The 27,162-nt window shown below is 50.7% G+C and overlaps 1 protein-coding gene across 1 annotated transcript in view; it reads right to left on the reverse strand.

Annotated features, from left to right (window-relative positions):
* Positions 1-2,123: 2,123 nt before the first annotated feature.
* Positions 2,124-27,162, reverse strand: part of LOC144159793 (ATP-binding cassette sub-family C member 2-like) — a 148,667-nt gene continuing 123,628 nt past the window's right edge. The window contains exons 25-27 of the mRNA XM_077691477.1: positions 21,410-21,576; positions 16,183-16,377; positions 2,124-2,337 (exon numbers count right to left, since the gene is read on the reverse strand). Coding sequence (XP_077547603.1) covers positions 2,124-2,337; positions 16,183-16,377; positions 21,410-21,576 — 576 coding nt within the window. The remainder of the gene's footprint in view (positions 2,338-16,182; positions 16,378-21,409; positions 21,577-27,162) is intronic.

Consider the following 27,162-nt stretch of genomic DNA (forward strand, 5'->3'; position numbering starts at 1 on the left):
ACCGTCCTCCACTCAAGATTCACCCGCTTTGACTCCTGCAACAGACGACGATCTAGGAGCTATGATCGCGGCTCTCCGAGAAGAGGAGCGAGACTTGCATAACCAGGTACAAGAAATTCGGCGTGAGATGGAACGGGCACTGGCAGAAGTCAACGCCCGCATTGCTGAGAAAGCTGCGCGGCGCAAGGAGCTCCAGGCACGCCTACGGAGCAGTCGCGCGGAGCGCGCCGCGACACCCATGGTGATCTCGCCACCCAGCGTGGTGCAAGCTTCGCTGCAAGGGCAGGTCACAACAGACCATATCGTCGAGACGTGTGTGCGAACAATCCTGGACAAACTGGTAATTGCGGGAATCCTCCCCTTGCAAGCCTGCTCCCTTGCTACACCTTCGGCAGCCGCAGTGCGTCCTAAAGCCACCCATCATGACACACAATAATGGCTTCAACTTCACGGGTTACCATCCGTGGACGACCGTATTACAGTGGAACTGCCGGTCTTTTAGGAGGAGGAAAGCGGACTTCATCGACAGATTTCAGTTAATTCAGGGAAGAAACACTCCAGCTATTATTGCACTTCAGGAGGTTAACGGACCACTCGTGAGGATCCCGTCATACGAAGGATATGCACCCCGCGACGATGCCACACAACCTGTCAAAGCGGCACTGTTCATCCACAGGGGGTTTACGCACGTAGAACTCGACACTCAACCGTGGTGCAACGCTTTCACCGAAGTAGCGGGGTGTCGAGTCGAAATATCACCACACCGAACAATTTTGGTGTTTTCTGTGTATACATGTCCAGAAGGCGCGCGTAAGAAATCGCAATTATCGCACATAGACCTCAGCTTCGTCCAGCACTTCCAGAAGCTGTACCCGAAGGACGTTACAGTTATGTGCGGCGATTTTAACGCTCAGCATGTTGCTTGGGGTTACGAGAAGACCAGCGCCCGGGGCAAGCACATCATGGCAGACGCGACGGCATACGGCCTGACGTTGCTAAACGCACCACTGACGCACACTCGATTAGGCCAAACACAAAAGCAAGCTGACACAACGCCGGATCTCTCGTGGGTGTCGCATCCGAAGCTGGCCCGGTGGGAAACGTACGAGGATACGTTAGGGAGTGACCACCTGCCCATTCTAATCCATCTCCGCACTGGCGGACAACGGCCACAACGAACTAGCGCTGGGTCTTACGCGAAGACGGCGTACATTACGCACTGGGACAAGTATCGGTGCATTTTAATGGAAGAGCCACCAGCCGCCGGCATTCAAAATCTCACAGGCCAGCTGTGCATAGCGAAAGAACAATCTACCAAGAAATTGCGCGTCCCTCCAGATCACCCGGAGCCAGACAGACACTTGGTGACGCTGTGGAACCGCCGGTTGCGAATTTTCCGTCAATACAAAAAGTCTGGTCGTGCGCCACATCTCAAGCGACGCCTTCTCGAGGTTCAGAAGAAAATCGAGAGTCACACTAACGCATTAGCCACCGAGCGTTGGATGGATGTGTGCGAGACCATAAATGGGCACACGCACACTTCGAAAGTCTGGGCTTTTCTCCGATCTCTTCTTGGACAGCGCAAAACGAACAACAGTGCCGCACGAGTCGCACTTCGCGGAGGTGTGAGCGTAAACGAGCTGGCCGAAGAAGCTGCCGCCGCCTTTTTCCCTCAGACGTCTCACCCTTCTGCAACTACCTACAATCGGGACGATACATCTGCCGACGAGGAAGCTTACAACGTCCCCTTCACAGTGACAGAATTACACCATGCCCTCGAACGAGCGAACACTCGCAGCATGCCAGGGGCCGACAAAGTATGCGTTGCTCACCTGCGAAACCTGCCGGATAGCCACAAGCAAGCCCTTCTTGATGAACTAAACCACATCTGGGACAGTGGCGAGATACCTGAGACCTGGAAGTTCTCAATCGTAAAACCCATCCCAAAGCCAGGCAAGCCACCTCTTTCTCTGTCCAACCTTCGACCAATCTCCTTAACATCGTGCGTGTGCAAAATTATGGAGAGCATGGTAAATACACGATTAATCTGGTATCTGGAGGAGCGCCAGCTGTTGCCACCAACGCAGTATGGATTTCGATCTGGACTGTCTACTCAAGACGTGCTACTTCGCCTTCGAGAAGACGTGCTTGACAAGTACTCTAACCAGCCTCGTGCCGTGGTCGCCGTTGACATCAGGAAGGCTTTCGATTCGGTTCCGCATCACACCGTGCTGACCAAGACCCGAGAGCTCCGCATACGCGGGAGGCTTTATAACTTCATCGCAGCCTTCTTGCAAGACCGCACCTATCAGGTCCACATAGGCCAGGCGACTAGTGCTATTTATCACAACAACGTCGGAGTGCCTCAAGGCTCAGTTATTGCGCCTACCCTGTTCAACATTGCCATGCACGGCCTCCCGTGCAAGCTGGAAGCGGTAGCTGGGCTTAAATACGCCATTTATGCCGACGACGTCACCGTGTGGACGCACCAGGGTTCCGTCGGTGAACAAGAGGCCACGCTCCAACAGGCTCTGGACATCATACATGATCACATGTGCGATGTCGGCCTCACTATTGCACCAGATAAGACCGAATTCGTTGTCATTCACGGGGGCAGGCGTACAGCGGTGAAACAGGCGGAGAAGGAGGCATACAGATTGCGCATTGGAAGCCAAGAGATTTCAAGAAAACAGTCGATCAGAATTCTGGGCATGCACCTGGACGATAACTGTACCGCCTCTACCTGGTTCCAAAGGACATTAAAGACGTGCAAGCAAATTCTTCACGTTCTCAGACGTATTTCAAACCGTAGCTTACCTCGTAGCCATGGCCAACCCCCTCCAGATCCCTGCAGTTCCTTCCCGTGAGTTCTCCCGGCGGGAAACTGTGATCATCCGACGGATTCAGACGGGAACACTGCTCACACCGTTTTTGCTCCACCGTTTTCATCGCCGTGGGGCCGCTCCCAGTGTCCCGAGCACCTGCAGCACTTGCCATACCAGGGCAGACCTACAACATCTAGTGTGGGACTGCCCCCGCTACAGTATTCCTTGGTACCGTGCCCTCACCAACGTGCGACTTGGACCCTGGCCCACGTCTCTCCAGTCCTGGTCCTGTCCGCCACCAAAAGCTCCTGCTGGGTACGCTACTAGCTTGTGGCGCGCCCTGCTGCTTTTTCTGTTGGACCCCGCAGCACCAGTCGTTGGCGACCGGCTTTGTGGCGACGCGCAGGACAGTACGGTGGCTATGACTCCAGGCGACCATAGTGTTGCGTCCAGGCCGCTGACGCAGTGAATGGCGGCATTATCCTTTCCCACTTCCCCTTCCCTACCAATCCCCTACCGACCCATCTATCCATAGCAGCGCGCAAGCGCAAGAAAATGGAATAAACGTGTCTTCAATCAATCAATCGACCGAAAGTGGTCTGCAGGTTAGCGCGTGCTCAGATCCGTGAGTGCGCGTTTCAACGATTCATCTGGGATGTGCGACCCAGAGAGACACTGACTCGTCACGAACTTTCTTTTGTTGCTTTTTCCTATTGCCTGTCTAGAGCAGTGTGTATATGTAGTGGCCTATTGTTTGTGTAGGTTAGAATATTCTGGGAGAATATTCTTTAGGAGGGAGCAAGTGTCACAAACTGCAGGCCAGGCCCTCCATTTTCTATATTCGGGCGGCCGACATGACGGCCTCCCGGACGGAGTCGGCCATTTTGTTCCTGGCTGAGGAATTTGGGGTCCCCCCTTCGGCTTTGTGCTCACCTCCTTTGTTTCGCCCTGCCTGCTACAACGACAAAAGCGGGATGCAACTTTCCAGCGGACGTGCAGGTGCGAGGGGTGTCGTCACGATCGCTGGCTCGGACGCTCGCTTGCAATCGTGGCGAATGGGCGAGGGCTCCAGGAGGGGAGAAGAGGAACAATGGGAAGACGTCAGAGCAGGACTTCAGCGGCCGGCGAAGGTTATTTAAGGGAGCGCACGCGGTCGCTTGGGGCCGTCGGCTGGAGATTTGTGAACGTGCTACGCGGGAAAGGGTCCGGGGGTGACGCGCTTTAGCGGAAGTACATCGGTAGGCCCGCGACGGAACGGTCCCCGCCTCGGCTCAGCGCTCGAGTTCTCCCGTCGCCACGAGTCCCATGGCCGACCAGCTTCTGCACCCCGGAGTTCCGAAACACGTAAGCGGCTGCCCGGCGAGGTCGGCTCCAGCTCATCGTGACTTTCCGTCGATAAACCAAGTGTTCTCCTTGCCTCGTAGAGACTTTCTTTCGCCGCGCCTCCCCTTCGTAATTGTTTGTTGCATCGCATTAAGATATCCTCATCCGGGTTTGTTTCTTCTGGCGTCGCTTGTAGTTTAACGGGATGAGAGTTTTTTTCTGTGTTTTTGTGTCTTGTTTCTAGTAGTGTGTTCTGACGGCAACACTCTAAGAACTCGAGGAGTGCTGGGAACTCTGTCTAGGAGTAAAAACTTTTGTCCCATATTTCACTCCCTTTGGAAGCATTGGGCGACTCTTCCGAGGAGTAGCGCGTGGCGGCCGAACGAGAGGCGAAACACTCCCCGTGGGATTTACTTGCTGCTTTCGAAGCGGAGTACTTGAACCCTGTGTGGGAATTGCAATGCCATCTCCAAGGCAGCGTTCCGTCACTCCCTTTAGGCGTAAATAAGCTCTATTGGCGGCGTTCCCGGATACTGCAGACGGGTACTACTACTCTCTCTTGGAAAGCATCTCGTTACTCCTCAAGAGCGTTCCGCTATTCCCAGCGAGGCAGCGTGCTTTCGCTCCGCCTGCTACTAGACCCCCCCCCCCCCGCCCCTTCCCCACGATGGTACTATAGGCAGTTACAAGCAAACAAAACAGGACAAGCTATTTTGAAACATGGAAAAGAAGAAAAAACATGCTCAGACTTTATTTTTCAAAATACCACAACAATCGGATCATTCTGCAATTTAACACAAAATGCAATTTATTGGGAATTATAATATCACGGCATAAAAACGGTTCCTACTCCACATGCACACAGGAGACGTAGCGCCTATTTAGGATACATCCAAAAAAAATTCACAAATAAAAATGCAGCAAAGCAATTGAAAACACTGAAATACAAACATTAAATTATGACGATAAAAATGACATTAACATCCACAAATAAAAAGGTACTGGCATTAGCACGAAAAGCGTCAGTAGAAATACAGCAGTGGGAGAATAGTTAACAGTATTAACATAAAACAAAATGGCCTTAGTACATCAGTGAGTGCTTCACATGGACTGAAAAAGCCAGCTCTTATTTAACACACATAAAAAATATTTACAAATAAATTTTGCGAAAGAAAAATCTGGGACTAAACAATTCAGCGTGGATTACTATTAACGCATTACAAGGTGCAATCAACACAAAGATACAAAGCCATTGACACGGCAACTTAGCAACAGATATATTTTGGTCGTACAATAGGAAACCGCAGGAAACATTCCCACTGGGTTTTTTAGGCGGGTGGTTCTCAAACGAGCATGCGCTAGTAAGATTTAAAAAGGCATAACTTGGTATTAAAAACAAACACGTTCGAGCTGACTGCTTCATAATGTTGGTGGCGGCCTTCAGAACAGTACCGACCAGGGCACCATGCTTGAGCCAAAGTAACGTCTACAGAAGCAAGGTGCGCTTCGCCTTTGAAGCATATTACACAATGAACGGCCAAAACACAGACACCAGCAATGGGAACCCATCCACGATGTCCAAGGGTGTGAGGAGAAGTGTCTTGAATGCGACGGCCACTGCTGCTGACGTCTCGGGGATCTCTCCCTCTCTCTCTCAAAAAAAAAAAATCTTCGGGCAAGTAGCGTCTTCCCGTGGTTCTTACATAGACAGAAAGAGGGGGACAGCAAAGATAAGTTCTACAATGAAAAAAATATTAACGAGTCTGACAACGTTAAATGAAGTTTATTGGGTGATAGATTAGTTTTTGCGCCGAGAGCACGCACTGAACCCGTATAGGAATGCCATACTGCTTGGCGCAGTAACCAGTCTAGATGCGGACGTGGTGACCTTGGATGCCACCACGCTCATTGTACCACTTGGCCAATGTCATGTCAGACAGCGCGCCCTACAGCTGTCTGCCTACGCACTGCGCCCCAAACCCATTAGTGCTTACGTGTCCGTAGCTTCAACTGTTTACCCCGCTATCGTTCCCGGTATAAAAACATTGCACAAAATTTAAGGAAACATAACTCTTTTTGTAAGGTTATAATCCCTGAATAATTTGCATTGGATTTTGTCCTCAGCCGACTGCAACGTAGGGCCAATTATACGTTCACAAGACTAGCGTGAAAAAGTTGCTAATGGGTCATATAGCTACTGTTTTCTTCATTCTCGAGTACGCTTCGTTGCATGCACGCTGGAGATCGCAACATTTGATGAGAACCAATAGGCTCGTTATTGAACGATCAGAACGCTCGAACGCTCGAGCGACGGCGACAACCGACGCGAAAAAAGTAATGTAATGGGTACAACAAACAGTGTGGGCGACAGCGACAAACGAAAAAAAGTAATGCATTGCTGCCAATGCCCTTCGTCGTCGTTGTGCGCTGCTTCTGTCCGGGAATAAACTCGCGACGGCGACGGCCCGTCGCCTGCCGCTGTCGCCGCCGTCAGCGGCCTGTGTAAAAAATTTTCGCTTGTCTGTGTCGCACACAATACCTGTTTGCCGTACACACTGAGTGAAGTTTCTCGCGTAGCTCATCGCCTTAGACGAATCTAATTACCCCTTAACAGTGCGGTGAGTACGCCCCGAAAAGTCCCATTTCCGTCCATCCTGCCCTCAAGCAAAACGTAAAAAAACTTGTCTGAACAGCATTTCAGTCTGCTGCTGTACGCGCGGCGGTCACTAAAATTATTGTAATTTAGTGACTATTACGCGCTAGACGCGCTCCTATCACTCAGCCTATTGTACGCAATTCTTTGGAGCCGCGCAGGTAGCCACAGCTACTGCACGGCCGCCACTCTAACCCTAGCCGCCGAGCTAAGAGTACAGCGTAGCGCTGCGACTACTCGCGCGACCATGCTTCCTACCTGCGAAAATATTCCGCAAGGATACCAACACTTCACGAATCAAAGGGATTGAAACGGTGCAAGAATCGACGCTGTTTGCACACGGGTACAAAAGCCGCCCTTCAAAACTAAGCAACGGTCAAAATCAGTCACGAAAACGTTAGGACTAACCGCTTCCGCGGACCGAAGTACCGAGAGTAACTCTGCTTCGTTAAATACACAAGACAAGAATACGAGGTTAACTAATGGCTTACCTCTACTTCCCGCCAGCGTTTCTTCGTCCGGTAGATAAATCCAAGGTCGTAATAGCTGCGAAAGATCCCAAGCTCAATGCGCGAAGCCAGCGTCGGCCGCGGATACAGTCCGGCCATAGCGCGCGCATCGCTACACAGTGCGCATAGTTCCGAAATCGGCCTCAGCGCTGTCGCCGCTGTGATGTTCGTCCGAAAGAAAAACTAGTACCACGCACGCACCTCCCTGTTCTGTGCACGCACGCACGAATGAACGAATATACGACTTGCTCGCGTGTGCATGATGTCGCGCTGACGCACAAGCGGCCAGCGGTTAGCCAACACGCGTCGTATACTGTGTCGAAGCAAGTATGACGATAAGGGCAGGTCCAACTTCCCATGTTGAACGAAGCGTCTGCTTGAAAGCCCACTTCGTTCGTAGCACATTGACATCACGGTCTGGCGCGGCCTGTAAGTCGCCCGTCCGGCCTTGGCGGGTTCACCGCCTGTGTAGGTTTTTGCAGAACACGCGGACTTCGTGGCTCGCTGAAGGTGCCTTTCTCGCGCTTGCTCGAGCGGTTCGCGTTACCTGATCCCCCGGATGTATGGCGCGTTACGTATCGTGATCCACGCCTGCGCCGCCGCGGGGAGGGGGGGGGGGTCATTTCTCTTTGCTTAAAGGCGCTTGAGTTCCAGCAACCGATCGGTGTGTACGCTTGTATCGTCGCTCGTCAGCCGACGAGATAGTTTTCACCGTAGAGGGTGTATTTGAGATGCCCTCGCAGTGATATCGCCTGTTCCTCACACTCCGATCTTGCAGATAGGCCCCATATTGCTGTTAATACCAGTTATGTATACGGATTTCCTTCATTTAACCTAGTAAAAGCTATCGTATGTACATGCCTATCTCGGCGACACTAGCCACGGTTGTTGGGTCGGGTTCGTGTTGCGCTTGCAGCTTGAGCTATCAGAAGAGCGCGGACTTCACTTCTTGCAACACCATTTTTCTCAATCGATCTCAGATTTACAATCCGTTTTTTTTTAGCTCGACTAGGCGCGGGACAAGCGTACGTCTATAGATCAAACTCTTTCAAAGCGACCGTCAGCAGCGGTCCGTAGAATAGTTCCTTCGGTTTGCCGCCTGCCGCCACAGAACGCTGCGAGCAATCGTTACACGAATTCATATTCTTGCACGTTTAGAATGCGCGGCAGAAGTAATCGGGCGATTTTTACACAACTGCTTTATATAATATATTCGTATGCAAATAAAACATCGCTGATGAGTTGGTGTGCGCAGATGGCAGGAGTGCATCTCCATGCTTACTCCCGCACTGGACAAGAATGAAATTGCAATTATACTCTTCGTACTGGAGATGGGAGACGATGAGCAGGTTTACTCTTCACTGGTGCGGGAGCAGAACTGGGGCTGCACTCCCCCGCGCACGAGAAGAGTACGCGGTCAGTTTTGCTCTCCTCCTCATGGGGAGCGAGCATTGCATCCAACTCCCCGCAGCTTTCGAGGGGAGTCCCCCAACGCTTGCAAGAGTACAATGACGGTTGGACTCTTCAACTGCTCCCCCGATTTCTTAGAGTGAACGATGTCGCAGGGCATCTTGCTCGCCGTGTACAGCTCGCAGAGCTGCTAGATTTCTTTTATAGTAAGTGCTTTGTCGAGGCTTAAACAATTGTTTGCCTCTAGAGTGTTATGTGGGTTGTGTACTTGTTAGTATTTTTTTTTGGTATTTGCGTTGTCGAGGTTTAAACATGTGTTTTCCTCTAGAGCGTTCCGCGTGTCACGTGCGGCTGTCTGAGTTGTAAGTTCGAGGTCGAAGGGTAAGGCGTAGGCCACGGTGGATCGAGTGTCGTCATAGTGGCCACCCTGTGTATTTGGGTTTCTTTTGTTGTGTTACTACGTAGTTAGCGCTGTGCGCTAGCCTCCCAGCGCGCGCGCGCCCTTAGTGTACGGCCGATTACTGCCTGCGCGCACGAGGCCGATGGCAGTGTGAAGGCTTCTTTTTCTTGTGTCGGGCGTTGCCCTGTAATCTTTTGTTCGTGTAGTAAACTATATAGTAAAAGCGCAGTCGAGCATCTCCGTTGTGATTTCATTCACCCCAGCAATCTCGGCACAGGTGAACACTCACGGGCCGGACACCCTGCTAAAATATAAATAACTGTTGTCTCTCGCCCTTCTTTGGTATTTGCAAGCGGACGCAATTATCCGGGCGAGGAGTATGTGACAGCCGGGCATAAGTTTATTTTCGGCGCCTTGGCGTATTCGCCAACGGAGGTGACACCGTTGGCGGGTGGCGCACGGTGATGAAAAGTTCCAGTGCGAAGCGTTGGTAAACGTTTGTATCGGTGTGTTCTTTTAGTACGCGTTACGTTCTAGCGCGATGATTAAAATAGTCGCTGTGTTTTAGTACCGTGAGAAGCGCAAGGCGTAGACGACCGCACCGGTGTTTTGATACCGTCAGTTCATCGATGACGACATGAGACGACATGACACGCCTAGAGCCCCCTGAGGGAGTTTGCCCATAAAAAGGGCCCACTGCAAACTTGCTTTTCAGCGCAGATTCGTAAAAAAACGTTCTGTTTAGAGTGATAAACATGGAGCAGCGTGCTTGGCAGGGCATGGTTTCTACGTCTCTTCTTATGCTTTGCCCTTCTCAGGCACTGGTTCTCAGGCACTGTTTAGGCACTGGTTCTAAACATGTAGTTACATATTGGTCCACACAAAGAAACCTAGCACATGCTTTGCATTTTAGTATCGGCGTGTATGAGTTGTACTCCATTCTCCAATGTAGACTTTTCACATGTGCTAAACAGTTTATTAGGGATCGAAACGACGTTGAGCAGTTTGTAACAGTTGTGGCATTTCGCTTGCGAACTTTCTGGAACTGTTTAGCTTTTATTTGAAGTTCACCCTAGTTGCGTGGGGCGCGTAGGTTTGGATTGAAAGGTCTGGCGATCGTTTCCAACTTCGAGTGGCTCCTGTAGTAGGGAATATTTTTTGAGCAGCCTGAACGAAGTTCCCCAGACGATTGAGGCCTTCAGGTGCATTGATGACTACCTCTTGATCGTTCAGTCATGTACTTTGAAAACATTTCACCAGTGTTCTGAAAATACTTAAAAAAATCTCCGACCATCTCTACTAATGTGGAAGGTGAGAAAGGGTGAAGCATGTAGTATAAATTGTATTCCAATATTGTAAGTCGCGTTTTTCCCGCAGGGAGCGCGCTGATTGTGCAGAGAAGTGCCGGTGGGAGGAGAATCGCGCTCTTGCTGAAGCGGTGGCGCCCTAATTTAGGCAATTTGCGTGCCCCATCTGCCTAGTAGCAAGTGTCGACGGGACCGCAGTGCAATCACTAAGCGTCCTCTTACCTTAAACACGGCGTCCCGGCTAATTCTGGAACTAGCGCCAAAGCCTCCCCTGGCGAGCTTGGGCGGGCCAAAGAGAATTATAATTGCCATTGCAAAATTGCCGCCATCTTTTTTAGCTTGGAGATGTAATAATTGTCATGGCAACATTTAAACTGGGACGAACAAATTACGCAAATATGTAAAAAACTAAGAGCTGTGTCAGCATGTTTTTATAAGCTAAGGGACGGTTGCAAAATGCAATCCCGATACCAAGTATACGAGTATTTAGCTGGAAGTGTCATTCGACATGGAATAACAATATATAGGGCTGTACTACTACCGGGCAAATGAAAATAAATAAGATTCTTCACAGAGTGTTCGAGAACGTAGTGCATGGAGCACGATTACATGACTTTAAAACTACCGAGGTAATGAATGAATTGCAGATGTAAAATGTTCACCAACTATGCAGCTATATTATCCTGACTACTCAATGTTGTGATACCGAATATAAATCACCCGTGAAAAAGGACCGGTTACTAAGACAAACCCAGCGATACAACATCGCACGTGTTTTTACCAATTATGGAAAGGGAAAACGTGAATATTATGTGCCGTTTTTGTTTAATACTCTTCCTTTGGAACTAACTAACATATCCAGCCTAAAAAAATGTAAAGAACACTATAAAGAAATGGTGCCTTCTTTCTTCATAACGTGCTTGGACAGATTTCTTGAAGATGACAATGAATTGTGAATGTTATTGACGCGTGTGCAAAAATGCATTGTTGTATAGTGCCTTCGATATTGCGCTTTATCTTTCCGTTGCTTGTCTTTTTTCAGTTTTCGCTTTGTTTATTTTTTTTTTCATTGTTGCTCTTTCGCTTCTTTTTCTTTCTTTTTTTTCAATCGTACCAGTCCAGTACGCATTTATGTTTATGATACCGCTTGTCCTTTTTTGTCACATTCTTTAGCTCTTTTTATACGTCAATTACTGCTTGTCATCGCGATACTTTCTTTTTTACGCTTTTTTTAAATGCAGAGCATTTCTTTAACTCACATGTAGCGTCCGCGGTCCGTCCGCAACAGCTCAGCGCGCAGATGTGCCCTCTCCCCCACTCCTCCTCTCCCGCATCACCCTACCCTCCTCGCTGTCAACAACAGGACAGCACCCCTCCCCCTACACTATATAAAAAATAATACTTATCGGCGCCTGGTTTCGATCCCACGATCCTGCCGGCGGAACTGCAAGGTACATGGTGCTCTTCCCACTGCGCCAGAAAGCCGACACAGAATTAAAGGCTACGAAGGCGCCTTATATCCTTGACTCATTCAAACTACGTCAAGAAGCTGCTGATACAACGCATTCACTACCTGTGGGCGGAACGCGAGGTACATGGTGCTCTTCCCACTGCGCCACAAAACCGACACAGAATCAAAGGCTACGAACGCGCCTTATATCCTTGACTCATTCAAACTACGTCAAGAAGCTGCTGATACAACGCATTTACTACCACCAACTCCCCAAACACTAAACGTTAACGCAATACACCCACACCCTATGCGACGCATTTACTCGAGTCCCCCTGGCGGGGAGACGTTCGTTTTTTCTCTGTTCTCTTTCCACAAAAAGTACCTCTACTGCCCGTCTGGTCGGGTGCTGATGTTCTACCTGCCTTCCCACAAGCACTGCGGGCTTAGGAAGGCAAGGAAACCCTTGTACCACTATGATGCGAAATAAACTATCTATCTATCTATCTATTGTGGGGATGCGGAGACCGGGATAGGGAGAGGGGTTGATGCTATCATCCCCTCGCTTCTTCTCGCTGCTTCGGGGCTAGCCCCTCGCCCTTCGCGCCGCCCGCTAGGCCTCGTCGAGTCCCGCGCGAAGCCATGCAGACGTACGGTTGTCGAACAGTAAGAAGGCAGCCGAAATCGCAGTTTAACACTCTATTCATGTTACGGAGATGCGACCAAGCATATACACAACGTGCGGTAATAAGCACTGATGTACGCCACGAAAAGAAAACGTCGACATCAAACACGCTACACGCAGTTGCACAGCTCTTTGCACCACAACAGCTCTGTTGTTCAGATTGACTTCACGCTTTACGAACGAGTGCCCCACCTTTTCGTAACACCAATCAAAATCACTTCTAGCTGCGATTCGTCCGTTTCGATGGGGCATCAACTTACACAGCGCTTACGCAGTATTTCTACTATGCTACGACGCGCGCACGAGGTGGGCGGCTCTCTAGCGCACCGCTGTCGCTATTGGTCCGGCAGCAGCGGTGACCGTTATCCCATTCACGCACCTGCGCGCCTCTCGGGAAGACAGTGAGAGAAAAACCGTGAAAGAAGGCCGACTGTTTTGCTTGCTCCGAGCCACTGCGACTTGGAGCGGCTAAATAAAACCGGAACTACGGAAATTGACCTTGTACTTGTGCAATGCTCACGCCTCGCCCTGGAGGCTCGTCTTCGCCATCAACAGGCCCAGACACTAGGAAATAAGCCTTTTCTTGCTTGGACCGACCACCCGACCCGATCAGACCTAGCGTCGAGATCCGGTGGGTACTTGAGTGTAACAAAAACTATAACCCGTCTACAAAAACTTTCCCCTTGTGGTTGACGATCGCTAAAGCGGACAGAAAGCTTTCCACAAGTCTTTAAATCATGGTTATTTGGAACCGGTTTTATCCTCTACACACTTTTTTAGTGGCGCGCGTTAGGGTCTAGTGTGAGGCGTTGGAAAACGAGCGTCCTGGTGTTTACTACATGGCTACATGAGACGACGTGACTACATGAGAAGTGACTATATGAGGCGACGACCGGAGACGCCGACAGCCCCAGCCCCTGAGGGGCTTCTCCACTGAAATTGGCCTTAGTTGCGGCTCACAAATGAGGTTCCCCTTTAGGGTGTCATTCAGGGATTTCTACTGGTGGTTGAAATTCCAGGATACGTACGTCTGCTAGAACTACCCTCCAAGGTAAACAAGCCACTGTGGATATATTCATTTAGCCACTCAAACGTACTGGAGGAAATTGTCAGGAATAGCCCGAATTGTTTATATACAAAATCTCGCGTCCACCGCATGGAAAATACATTTCCGGAAAAGATATACTAAAACAAGCCTTTTTTTCCCAATACCTGCATTTTCAAAGCAGAAGAAGATATTTTAAAAAAAGGAAATTTCCTCCAAAGGGCATTGAAAGTGCTCTTGTTACACAGAAATACTCTGCAAAATATAATTACGACTTCATACTGCGACATGTGCAGCGTACCGGCCATGAACTCCTCACCAACAACAATCGAATGACCTTGTAGCAATTATGTTTTATTCACTTTACCTTTGGGAGTTCGCCAAAGAGTGACGCGTAGCCCGAAGAATTAAGAGCCTAGTGGAGCCCTACACATCCTTCTAAACACCCCCCCCCCCTTTTTAGGCCACTGGCCACCCTTTTCTTAAGAAAGATTTATACATACATACATTCACTTGACCGGTGGTGACCAATTTGGGTATATTCACAAAGAAGCAGCTGTTGTGCGGAAGAGGTACAAGTATCTCCTACTCTTTCAAGGAGATTGGCCATGGTAAAATAGCGACAAGGAAGATGAAGAACCAGTGCACCGGACAGGAATCATCATCAGCGTGGACCAAAAGAAGAGCGCCGCAGAGCCAGCCATGTGCCGCGCTTGCTTTGGACTGCCTTCGCTTTCATTTAAAGCTCTTTATACTACCAGTATTTTTGGAGCACTACAAGTTTTTTTGCGATAGAACAAATGCACCCGCGACATTCGGAGCTCTTGCAGACTGAGCCATCATTTGCGGGCCCAGCTTGTGGCCACAACGATATACCTCACTCTCAAATCTCGTCCTGCGAGAACCCACCCGAGAACACAAAATTGTCTACAAACCATTGCCGACATTAGACGCAACTGAGAAAAATATCTCAATATTACTCACATTCTTTATAGCGCTGGAGATACGCAAGAGTTGAAGTACGCCCTATGCACATTGTTTTATGGACAATAAAAACTAAATAACTTTATTGGCAAAACTTGGAGTTGAGATCTGCAACGTTATTTACTCTAGAACAGAGGAAGCAAGGTTTTTTTTTGTGTAGTGGCCTTCACGGTTAGTGCCTGAAAAGCGGAAAGTATCATATCAAGTCGTATTGTTACAAGTTTAAATAAGTGAGCTCTTTATTTTCATCAAAAATTGGTGATGTTGCTCCCTCTACTGAGTAGCAAAAGGTATAGTTGGGCTGCTGTTTTTTACTCACTTGTTACACGCGTAATGATAATGCAAGAAAAGAATGGCGACGTTCCGAGAGGGCACATTTTTCCACGTCCTAGAAACTCACTTTGGGATGCATCACCATCACGCTTGAATTAGGATCAAGCAGCCGGTATAGGGTTTTATAAACTATGCCAGGTAAGTAACGATAGAACTTGGCAGGTGGCGTAGCTTAGGGGCAAGCAGAGTCACATGTGTTGGTTGTGCTCGTTTTCTTGGGTTTTCTTTTCCTTTTTATAAGTGTGTGCTACTTTCTGAATAGTGTTGCGCTGCTCGTCTTGTTCCGGATATGATTCCTGCATTGAGAGCCATGTCGTAGAAGGTCGAGCTTCTGACGCTTAGCAGCTCTTCCGCTGGGCCATATTCCACCACAGTCCCGTCACTCATAACAAGAATTCTGTGCAAATAAAACCAAACAAATACATATATATCACATTGGAGCAATGTCTTGCTAGAAAAAAACACGAGCACGCTTTAGCATTTCACCCCCACCCAATGTAGCAGCATGCCTTTTTTTTTCCCACCCCCAGTTTCTCGAAGGAAAGAGAAACCCTTTTTTTCTTAAATTTGCCCGCCTTCTAATTTGTTGAAATACAAATACGCTACTGTGACCTGCTTCTTTCGATTCGATAACACACTGCACAGACCGTGGTAGACCAATGATGCGCGTTTAGAGCTTTTTAAATCTATATTCTCGCCGTTACTTCCTCAGCAGTGCTATATAAATAAATACGCTGAGAAAAATCTGTGCCCTTGGAGGGTATTTTTCCCACGTCACAAACTGGTAATTCTTTTCGGGGAATATTTTTTGAATGCTTACGTTTTGAAACGCTTTGAAAAATGCTATTCATGAATCCCATGAGTGGCTTCATATTTTTCAATTCCGCGAGCATTTGTGCTTTTTTCCTAAGTTACAAGTCCACCTGGCGAATATTTCTGAAAACCCTAAGGTACCTCCCTTTCGCACAGCTGTTACGTACCAAACAGCTACAACATCCAGCGTCGCCATAATAAAACGGCAATTTCTATTAATCGCACATGCACGATTGACGCTGCGAAATTTGAAATTATGTCAGCAGAAAGCTCTGTAAATTCCCCATTGAGGGTAAAGACAAGAACCGTGGAATACTGCGGAAGAAAAACTGCAAGATTATTGACCTATGCAGCGCAGGATTCCCGTGTGTACTAGCCGTATTTGCCTTATTCTTGCAAACTTTATCCTGATATATCGTACGTGAATTGAGAGGGGCACACTCACCGATCGTAGTCAAGCACAGTGTGCAGCCTGTGGGCCACGGTGAGCAGGGTGAAGTTGGCGAAGCTCTCCCTTAGCGTGGCCTGTATGAGGCGGTCTGTGTCACCGTCCATCTGTGAGGTGGCCTCGTCGAGCACCAAGATTCGCGATCTTCGTAGGAGGGCTCGTGCTAAGCACACCAGCTGGCGTTGTCCCACGCTGTTCATCAGGAGGGATAAGTAGCAGCATTGCAATAAGTAAGACAAACATCGCCTTAATTACCGCGTTGGTAAATAATGAGATAGTGTGTAGCGCCCTCTGGTTGGCGCTCTTAGCCGGCGCCTTGGCGCCGGCTAGAAAAGACGAGAATAAAGAGACGAGCGGCGCGTGCTTGGTGCGCCAGCACGGCACGGGCAGTTCGATTCCGAAAGCCTGCCACGCTGGTACTTTCTCTCTTGCGCTGCGCTGCGACCCCGCGGTTCCCGACAGTGGTGACTCCGGACTAAAACATGACCGACCCCAGCAACCTCGCGCCCTCGGGCCCTCTTTTGCCTGACGTTTCCTCGCGGCCGCCGGACGTCGCAGTCATACAGCTCCGTCTGCCCACCTTCGTGCGCAAGAACCCACACGTCTGGTTCGCCCAGGTCGAAGCCGTCTTCGATCTGCACCGCGTCACCTCGGAGACTACTCGGTTTCGCCACTTGCTTTGCAACCTGCCTCCGGAGGTGGCTGATGAAGTGGCAGACGTCATCGGTGCACCTTCGAACGATGCCCCGTACCAGCGGCTCAAGCAGAGCATTCTGGACCGAACCACGGCGTCTGAGAGCGCGCGCCTCCGGCACCTGCTCACCCACGAAGAGCTTGGAGATCGCCGCCCTTCCCAGCTGCTCAACACCATGCGACAGCTTGTGGGCGCGAGCAACGTGGACTCCAACGGTGCACTTTTAAAAGAACTCTTTCTGCAGCGCTTGCCACAGTCCACTCGCATCGTTTTAGCTGCTGCAGGGGACTTGACCCTCGACCGCGCCGCCGAGCTCGCTGATAAAGTTCACGACGCGACTTCTCCCTCAGTCACCCCCCTCGCTTCGACAGCAGAGTCATCGGCCGTTTCCCGCTTAGAGACTCGGATCGATCAACTCGCCGCTTCCATTGAAGCGCTTCGGACGTCCTCTGATCGCCGATGCGGCTCCTCCCCACGTCCTAGCCGCCGTTCGTCTTCCCCGGGTGGTTCTTGTTCGCGCAGCCCTCGAAGCTCGGCTATCTGCTGGTACCATCGCACTTTCCAGCACCGCGCCCGTCACTGCACTTCCCCATGCAGCTGGTCGGGAAACGCGCCGCGAGATCACTAATGGCGGCAAGTGACCTCGCCTTACAACCTGGCCGCCTTTTCCTGGTCATGGATCGCATTTCTGGTTTGCGCTTCCTGGTAGACACGGGTGCTGAAGTCAGTGTACTACCGGCCACCAAGGATGAGCGTACTTCTAAGTCACCTGGACCTACACTTCGTGCAGCGAACTCTACCTCTATCGCCACGTATGGTCTGCGGTCCCTCACCCTCGACCTTGGTTTGCGACGCGCCTTCCGGTGGGTCTTCGTAGTAGCCGACGTCAATCAGCCGATCCTCGGCTCCGATTTCCTCACCCACTTTGACCTAGATGTCAGCATGCGTCACCATCGCCTGATTGACAGCAAGACGCGCCTTTCCATCCTGGGCATACTGTCTACTGTCGCTCCAACTGGCATCCGCACGCTGCTTCCCTCATGCCCGTACGCAAGAATCCTCGAAGACTTCCCTGAGGTCACGAGACCCTGCAACTTAAAGCAGCCGCCCAAGCATAGCGTTACCCACCACATCGTCACGCGTGGTCCACCAGTCGCAGCTCGGCCGCGCCGCCTCTTCGGTGAGCGTCTGGCGACTGCTAAACGTGAATTCGAGCACATGCTGGAACTCGGTATTATCCGCCCATCGTCCAGCAACCACGCGTCTCCACTGCATATGGTTCCTAAGAAAAGTGGAGACTGGCGTCCGTGCGGTGATTACCGAGCGCTCAACGCTCAGACTGTCCACGACAGCTATCCCCTACCCCACATCCAGGATTTCACAAGCCACTTGGAAGGGTGCACAGTCTTTAGCAAAGTGGACCTTGTCAAAGCGTATCACCAAATCCCCGTCGAGCCTGCCGATATCCCGAAGACGGCCATCACTACACCCTTCGGCTTGTTTGAGTATGTGCGCATGCCCTTTGGGCTACGCAACGCAGCTCAAACATTTCAAAGGTTCATTGCCGAGGTGACGCGCGGCCTTCCGGCTGTATTTGCGTACATCGACGACATCCTAGTCGCGAGTCCTACTCCACAAGATCACGAGCGTCACCTCCGAGAACTCTTTGAACGCCTTCAACAATTTGGCCTGGTTGTCAACGCCCAGAAATGCGTCTTCGGGACGTCCGAGCTCGAGTTCCTGGGCCATCACATCTCGGCGCAGGGAATACGTCCTTTACCCTCTCACGTTCAAGCCGTGAAGGACTTCCCACAACCTACCAGCCTCCGCCAGCTTCGTGAATTCCTGGGACTGGTGAATTTTTCGCGACGCTTTATACCCCACTGCGCCGAGCTTCTCCATCCACTGACTGAGCTTCTTCGCACAACCAAGAGCTCCTCATCCGCGATTTCCTGGTCTCCCGAAGCTCAAGCCGCTTTCAACGCTGCTAAACAAGCCGTCGCTGACTCGGTGCTTCTTATCCACCCGAGAACCGACGCGCCCACTCGCATCATGGTAGATGCATCCAGCGTTGCAATAGGCGCTGTCCTCCAGCAGAGAATCGACTCCGAGTGGCACCCGCTGGGTTTCTTCTCTCGGAAGCTCCAACCTGCCGAGACGCGCTACAGCGTTTTTGGTCGTGAGCTGCTCGCCATTTACGCCACCATCCAGCACTTCCGGCACTTTTTGGAGGGCCAGTCCTTTCACGTTCTTACGGACCATAAGCCTCTGGCGTACGTTTTCCGTACGAACTCCTCCAAGTACGTTGCACGGGAACTCCGTCAGCTCGCCTATACATCAGAATTCACGACGGACATTCGGCACATCAAAGGCACCGACAACGAGGCGGCTGACGCGCTTTCACGCATTACCTCCATCGGCAGTGCTGCATCTGCTGTGGACTGGGAACGCCTAGCTCAGGCGCAGATTCAAGACCCTGAGCTGCAAGCACTGCGGGACCACCCGGGTTCCCTTCGTCTACAACTTGTGCCTCATCCGTTCGTGCCTGGCTCACTGTGGTGGCTCACCGGTGCCTGCGCGTAGGGTGGTAGCAGCGGGCGTGGAGGGCGGTGGTCGGGGGGCGCCTGTGAGGTCGTTGGCCACCGTAGGCGACGTCGTAGGCGACGCCAAAAACAATCACCGCGCAAACGCCTTTCCTCGTCGGCACTCGGACGATGCCCAACAAGGATACGTACACGCCGACCTAGCCAGTATGCTCAGCGCGCACGTTTGACTACCCTTCCGATTCCCAGCCACCGTCGGACCCACAAGCGACTCGCGCGAGACTGGTGTCATCGACATGGGCCGCGAACGCAGTCTCTGCACCACCCTGCACGTGCCGGACTGCGACGTAAAGTGCGCCGCTTCGGCAGCCCTGTAGCGCCCTCTGGTTGGCGCTCTTAGCCGGCGCCTTGGCGCCGGCTAGAAAAGACGAGAATAAAGAGACGAGCGGCGCGTGCTTGGTGCGCCAGCACGGCACGGGCAGTTCGATTCCGAAAGCCTGCCACGCTGGTACTTTCTCTCTTGCGCTGCGCTGCGACCCCGCGGTTCCCGACAAGTGCTACTTTAAAACTACGCAATGAAGATGGGTACTTCAAATCATTTAACATACCGGGAAGTCTTCCGTGAACCACAGCGATGAGACTTGAGACTTTGTTTTTATCGCTTCCTATCAAATCTAATACCCTCACCATCGTGTGTGCTGTCCTAACGATTATGAAAGTTCTGTAGAAATGCATCGGGGCCCCGCTGTTTAAATGTCTGTGTTAACAACTCACTGGTACAATCACCACAACGTTTGCGCAAAATAAAGTTGCTAGTGCTGCTACTACTCAGATATACCAATCGTACTCGGGAGGTTTCTATAGCGCATTGTTCACAGAAATTCGTTCTTCTCTGACAGCTTTTTGTTGTTCGCTCTAGACTCTATTCTACAGAATAATAATGCTGTACTGTCAATCACTGTGCCCTGGCTGTCTTTAACTTGGCCCTTGGGACCGGTAATGTGTCCTGAAGTTGTACGTTACCCCTCTCGATGTTGTCCCTGCATTATTACAAGTTTCGATATTTTTCATACCGGCTCCGCGTTGGTGCTTCCTATATTAAGCCTCATTGAGCTACTTCGTTCTTGCCGTGCGTATGCACATACTTAAGAGCTGGATCCGCGTTTCGGATCAACTTTAAAATTGTTTGCCGAATAACGCTTTTCTATCTGCATTTTTAATCCGTAAAATAAAAACTGGTGATCATTTTCTGCGGAGTTGTGTCAATCAGAACAAAAACTGCAATTAATAAGCCTTTAGGTTCTTCCTGCTTATTCAAACGGGAAATGTTTTGCCTCATTTCTAGCTGCTTTTACTATGAAATCCCTTAAGTAGCTCAGCATGGAGATGGTTACCTCAGTCATACCAGGCGGTGACATAATATATAAAGGGCAAAATTTTAAATAAATGTTGCCAAAATGCGCTGCCTAGTTGGCAGCCTTCAGCAGCGTTTTTGTATGCCTAATAACGAACCGTCACAAGGAGCCTGCGGTAGACGAGGGGCTGAGGGCTATCATGTTTGCGACGCAGGATGACTGGCGCATTCGGTGTGCGAGACTTGGACACTAGGTATTGTGCCCTAGGTGCAGACTGCCATTTGCTAACTGCGGCAAATATAAGGCCAAGTAGGCATAGTACTCATCGAACACTATTTTTAAGCGTCTACAAGTAGCAACGGGGCCCGGAGGGACGCTGTGGAACGGTCTAGTCAGGGGGAAAGCGGACGGGGGGGGGGGGGGCAGCCGGGCATCAATTTAACGTCTTTCTACCATGTAAGATGCGGCACGAGCGCAGCGCCATCACAGCTAAAGCTGCTGGCGGCCTGACGTAGTCCACTCCTTTCCGCAGATGCGTGCTCGTTTTCCGTTCTTTCCCTTTCGTTCTTTCCAAATGGCGCATTCATTGCGAACGCAATAGAATTGCTAGAAACCATTGATGGCTACTTCACCTGAGGTTGCTGCCGCCATCGCCCGTCTCGAGTAGAAGCTTCAGTGGCTGCCTCGCAGCAAACTCTGTGAGGTGCGTCTGGTCAAGGACCTGCCAGAGCTCTTCGTCAGTGTGCTCATCGGTTGGGTCCAGGTTTGCACGCAGAGTACCTCGAACTAGACTCGGATCCTGGGGGAGTGAGATGAGTTGCAAAGTGCTTACTACCTACGAAGTGTGTCGGTGACAAGACGCTACGAATGTCCAGCTACCGTTTTTCTGAAAGAACACAATTTAATGGCGCACTGTCAGTTACGTTACCCAGAAGGTTATTGCCTGAAAGGCAGGTTTTCATGACGTGGGATTATTGAGGTTGTTTCTTTATTTGAGGTGTCCTGTATTTTTCACCTTCGATAATAAAAAAATATATGCCGTTTGCGGTTTGTATTTAGCGAAAGGTGTAAGGAACTACCTGCCACTATAGAAGAGTTTCAAGATGATCGGCAATGTAGTGCGCCATAGTGAGCTTGCCTACAGCAGTCCGCTGGCCGGTGTTAAGTATTTGCTATGGAGTGAATAAATTTTAACAGGCATACTTCTTAGAATGTAGGCGGTTCTACAGAAGGAAATACACCATCAGCTAGCAAAGAAGCAGTCCGCAAAAAACTAAGGATTGATGTCATATAAGTGAACGTTTTGGTTCACATTACATATACGGTTCACCCCGTTGACAAACAGTACCTCAATCGACTTACTACAAATGGTTTTGCAGTCACCGGGTGACATATATAAGCTAGGATTAGTACGTATTATATTAATGGATGTGCAACTGAAATTTGTGTGCACGAATTTATACATTCAGCATACAAATTATACGTGCAATTCGATAAATTTCAAAATACACACGTTTGTCGCTGTAGTAGTTTAGTCGAAAAAACTGGACACTGTTCTAAAACTACGTCTGCATGCGTAAATTCAATCATTTTATTTAAAAACCAATGTTTGGGATGCTGAGATGTCAGTCGGTATTCTTTGAATTAGAGCTGATGCAAAATTCCTCGCGTGTATATTTTATCTCAGGGTGGAAACAGACAGACAGACAGACACAGAGACAGAGACACAGACAGCCAGACAGACAGACAGACAGACACATGGACAGACACATGGACAGACAGACGTTCACACGGGCGGACGGACGGACGGGCGGACAGACAGACAGACAGATGGACGAACAGACAGATAGAGACAGAGAGGGAGAGAGAGAAACACTTTATTCCTGGCCAGGCCTAAGTATTTTTGAGCTGCGGAAGGGAAGTTGAGTGGTCGACCAGGGCGCGCTGGGACTGTGCTTCCGAGCACGCAAAGGCAGACAGCCAGAAAGTGTGGTGAGGGGAGTGGTGTATGAAAACAGGAAGCAGGGCGTGCAGTTCCAGATGGCGAAGGGGTACCTTCGTAGTCCCCGCAGTTAAGGCAAGGGAAATTGGAAAGAGAGATGGTAATATCTAAGTGAGTGGGGCTCAAGTGGGGAGGGAGTGCGTTAAGATTTATCTTCAGCGGGCTCATTCCACGGTGTATAACGAGGGATGAGGTGACTGAAGGGTGACGCATGTGAGCCTGTGATGGAGGTTGATATCATGTACTGGAGAAAACCATAAATCTGAAGTGCAGCAACATACTTTGACGGCCTTTTTGGTATCATACTTCGAAAGCCATGAGCCTGTCTTCCTTACGTGGGTTGTGCTTCTAAGTAATCCTCATGGCTTTTCATTCATCTTTTTTTGCGAAAGATTGCCCTACGGCATAAGAAAATATTCTTTATATGTACAATACTGCACCTCTACCGCGCAAAAATTCGAGAAGAGACCGATGCTGAGGCCCCCTTATCCAGCGCTTTAGATCTCGGGGTCTGCCAGGATGGAGCCCTGTGCCTCAGAGGTGTTGCGTTCGGCCGTCTTTAAGGTCTGGGCAAGTCCGCAGCAAAGGTTCAACGTCAGCTTCTGACGCAGGAAGCACACAGAAGGGGCAAGTGTCCGCAAACGGCGCGTGATAGCGGGCAGGCCAAGCGTGCGTAACTGCTGGAGATACCGCCACCCCAACCCGAAGCATCCGCAACACCACCTTCTCCCAACGCGCGAGCCCACTGGGGAGGTCAGTTCCACGCGGGGGAAGTACTGCACAGTGGCGTGACGGAGGGTTTACTTTTCCACCAGCAGTTCTTCTATTGTAGATATGGGAAGAAGTGGTAGGGGCCGTGGGAGGTCCTCATGACAGGCGCGATCCGCCGCTGTGTGGGCAGGAAGCAAGTCCTGGCGAATCCATGAAACGTGGACAGGACATGGTTAAGGGCCCATAATCTCGTGAATTCGTGCGGCCAGTCTTGTACAACGCGCTACATGACGCAAATCCCGAGTCGCTGCTGTTGAGTCTGTGTAAAGTTCGAGCTTGTCCCCAGTAGTCGAAGTCGATGCAAGCGCCTGCAGGCCATCCCTAATGGCCGTAAGTTCTGCTAGCAGGCTTGAGAGTGCGCGGAGTGACTTGTACGCGCAGCTTTGATTTAGGGCAGAGTATGAGAGACACGTCCAAACCGTGGTGACGAATCAATTGCATGCCTCGGAGTACAAAAAATCCTCGACAACCAGTTGTTGCGTCTCAGGCGCGCACTCACGCACATGAAGGGCGGCATCTGGAGGCTGGTGAAGACTCGAGGTACGGACATGTAGCCTTGTCAGAGTCTTGTTGTCGGTCACCTGATCGAACAGCCATGGCGGCCTTGTGGCGGAAAAGGCTGGAGTCGTATTTGGCGGCTGGCCCATGTACTCGGCGAGAGCTGCTGCCCCTGGAATCAGTCCACGTTTCAGCAGGCGTGCGGAATGACGCTGCTGATTGAGTTCATCACGCGCGTTTAGCAAGGCTTCTGCTTGTAGCTGCGAAATTGGTGTTAGGCAGGGGAGTCCAGTAATAGTGCGCATGGCGGCCCTGTAGTTAGCCTCCAGCCGGTGCCAGTCCTCTCGCGTCATGTGCTGGAACTGTGCCTCGTATACGGGCCTTGGGGGCAGGACGGAGGGCACCAGGAGACGGGCAATCGCTCGAACAGTCCCCGCCAGACTTCTGGGAGATGCCGCGAACAAGGTAGAGCATTTGTCCGTGTTTCTGTCGAGTAGGTCAGAGCCACTGAGCCGCTAAACCTGAAGCCGACATCTCCAATTCCAGAACAAGAAGGTGTCCAACAATGACAATGCCAAACCCATTCAGCTGCAGTGCGAACGGAAATAACGCAAGGGAGCAACGGCCCCATGCGTTCCCGATGGGAATCGCAGCATTTTCTCTTGAGAGGGGGTAATTCCCAGATACTCGCACCATTTCTGGCAGTCTGTTAATGCTTGCTGGAAGCCCTCTGCTTGTCGGGACAGGTCTGGATGAACTGACCACACAGTAATGTCATCCGCATACATGAGGAAATACAAGTCTTAGATAGTGGACAGGTGCCATGCTAGCGGCAACAAGACAATAGCAAAAGCGGCAACAAGACGCTAGCGGCCACTAGACAATACCGAACACAGCCTTGTGATACGCCGCGTACTAATGCAAACGAGCCGAAGCTTCCACCATTGTTCTGTGTAGAAAAAGACCGGAGTTGAACAAAGTGCCGGATAAAGACCCAGACTGTCTGGTAGGCGAAGACAACTTAGTATTTGTAATATTGCACCGTGACTTATGTCGTCCTACGCCTTGCATATGTCCATAACTAGTACAGTCCTCACACGGCGACAACGGCCTCCCAATAAAACCATTGATGACAGGTATTCTTCCGTACCAAGATGACGCCTGAATCTGATTTGTGCCGGAATATACCATTGAAAAGTATCAAGCCACCACTTAAGACGCGTGGAAAGCATCTGCTCTAAATGCTTGCCAAGCGTAGCTGTCAAAGCGATTGGCTGCAAGTTGCGAAGTTCATGCGGTGGTTCCCCGGGCTTTCGGATCAGAACAACATCTGCACGAAGCCAGGAACCAGGGAGTTGACCAGATAGCCACGCCTGATTTACGGAATCCAGAAACATCGTGAGAGCTGGGTCGCCAATATTTTTGTATACCTTGTAAGTATTGCAATCGGGACCCGGAACAGTCCGCAGTTTACCTCAATCGATCGCCACCGAGAATTCAGCCATTGTGAACAATAACTGAATTCCAGAAATGGCATCGTGAGTTGGCGGTACGGCCACACTGCCTGGAACGAGGAACGGAACCGGCATTGCCACGGGCACAGCATTAAAGGCAGGAAATAAGGCCCAGGCTACGTCGGCGGCGTGTTGTGCCGAGTCCTAGTTTGATACAAGGCACAAGCACTGGCAGCTGCTTCCGGAGGGCGACTGCCGGATTCCATGGCGCGAAAAGTGCACCAGACAGACGCTCTAGAAGATGACAGACCAAGAGAAGCGCACAAGTCAATCCAGTGCTGCCCGGATGGTCTTTTCTCGTGCCGTCTAGCAGCAGCGGTGAGGCGCTGATACTTCAGCTTGGCAGGAGCTTGCTTACGTTTGGCCCATAGTTGCAAGAGCCGGAGATCATGCTTTGGGCGAGTCTCCTCTACCCACGTATGCTGAGAGGCATCCACAAGAACACGGCGAAGTAGATCGGTGGGGTCTGGGGGATCGCTGAGATAGAAGCCTTGAGGGTAGATCGGAAGGTATCCCAGTTAACCACTCTGCACTGGCGAAGAAGGCAACCAGTTGACTCGAGAATGAGCAAGATGCGCATTGGGTACTGATCACTGCCCCAACTCTCCGCTTCGCGTTGCTGAGAGACCATTTGCGTACCCAGCCACCACGACAAATCACGTGAATAGGGGGAATCCATACGTGGGTACACCGGCATGTTGGGCTACTCATGTCATTCAAAAGTGTAAAGCTGGCCTCGCTGAAGTGCTCTGAGACCACTCAAACACGCTCACATGAAGACGGATATCCCCAGTCGTAGTGCGGAGCATTGAAATCGCTCGCCATAGTTGGGTAAGCCAACCCAGCAGCAGGGGGGGAGCAAGACCACTATAAGGGCGCACATAGCATGACGCCAGTATTACAGCACAACGGGGAAGCTGAACTTTTACCGCCACCACTTCCTGCCAGTCTGTACATCACGAGTTTAGACGGATAGGGTTTTCCGGAAACCGAGAGAACATAAATGGCCGCCGTGCCTGGAGGAGTAGAAGTTGAGGTGCGCCGCCGATCACGAATGGACAGCTCAGCGTAATTCGTAAATTGAGGCAAGCGGGTGAGAAATTTCGTCTCCTGAAGCAAGAAAGCCACGGCGTGGAGCTTCCCCAGACGTAGTCTTTCATAGATCTGTGAAGTTTTTGCAGAGAATATATTGTTCTGGTTCAGCCGTGGTAGCGGACTGGCTAGGGAAGTTGTGCGCCGAGTAGGGAAACCACTGTCTGTAGCTGGTGCACCACAAACTGGACGAGCTCCTTATGGGTCAGAGAAGAGGAGGCAGACCGTAAGGGAAGGTCAGGCGTAGACTTGGAGGAAGCACGAGGTGGGACTTCAGTGGATTGATGCAGGTTCTGCCGCCGGCGTGTTAATTGACACCTCTTCGTGTCGTATTTCTTAATTTACAGCAAAGTTGACCATTTGTGCGCTGGTTCTGTTGCACCGGCGTGTTTCTTTTTGCAAAAAAGACCGCACAGTTTACTCCGTCTTGCTCTCACTTCCTAAGTTGTCTGAAAGCAATAAAATGTGCGTAGAAAAACCGCACTTGCCCTTGCTTCTGACGAAATTG

This window comes from Haemaphysalis longicornis, unplaced genomic scaffold, assembly GCF_048455015.1.
Source record: "Haemaphysalis longicornis isolate Haplotype H1 unplaced genomic scaffold, Haemaphysalis longicornis Haplotype H1 scaffold_10, whole genome shotgun sequence".
NCBI classification, from domain to species: domain Eukaryota; kingdom Metazoa; phylum Arthropoda; class Arachnida; order Ixodida; family Ixodidae; genus Haemaphysalis; species Haemaphysalis longicornis.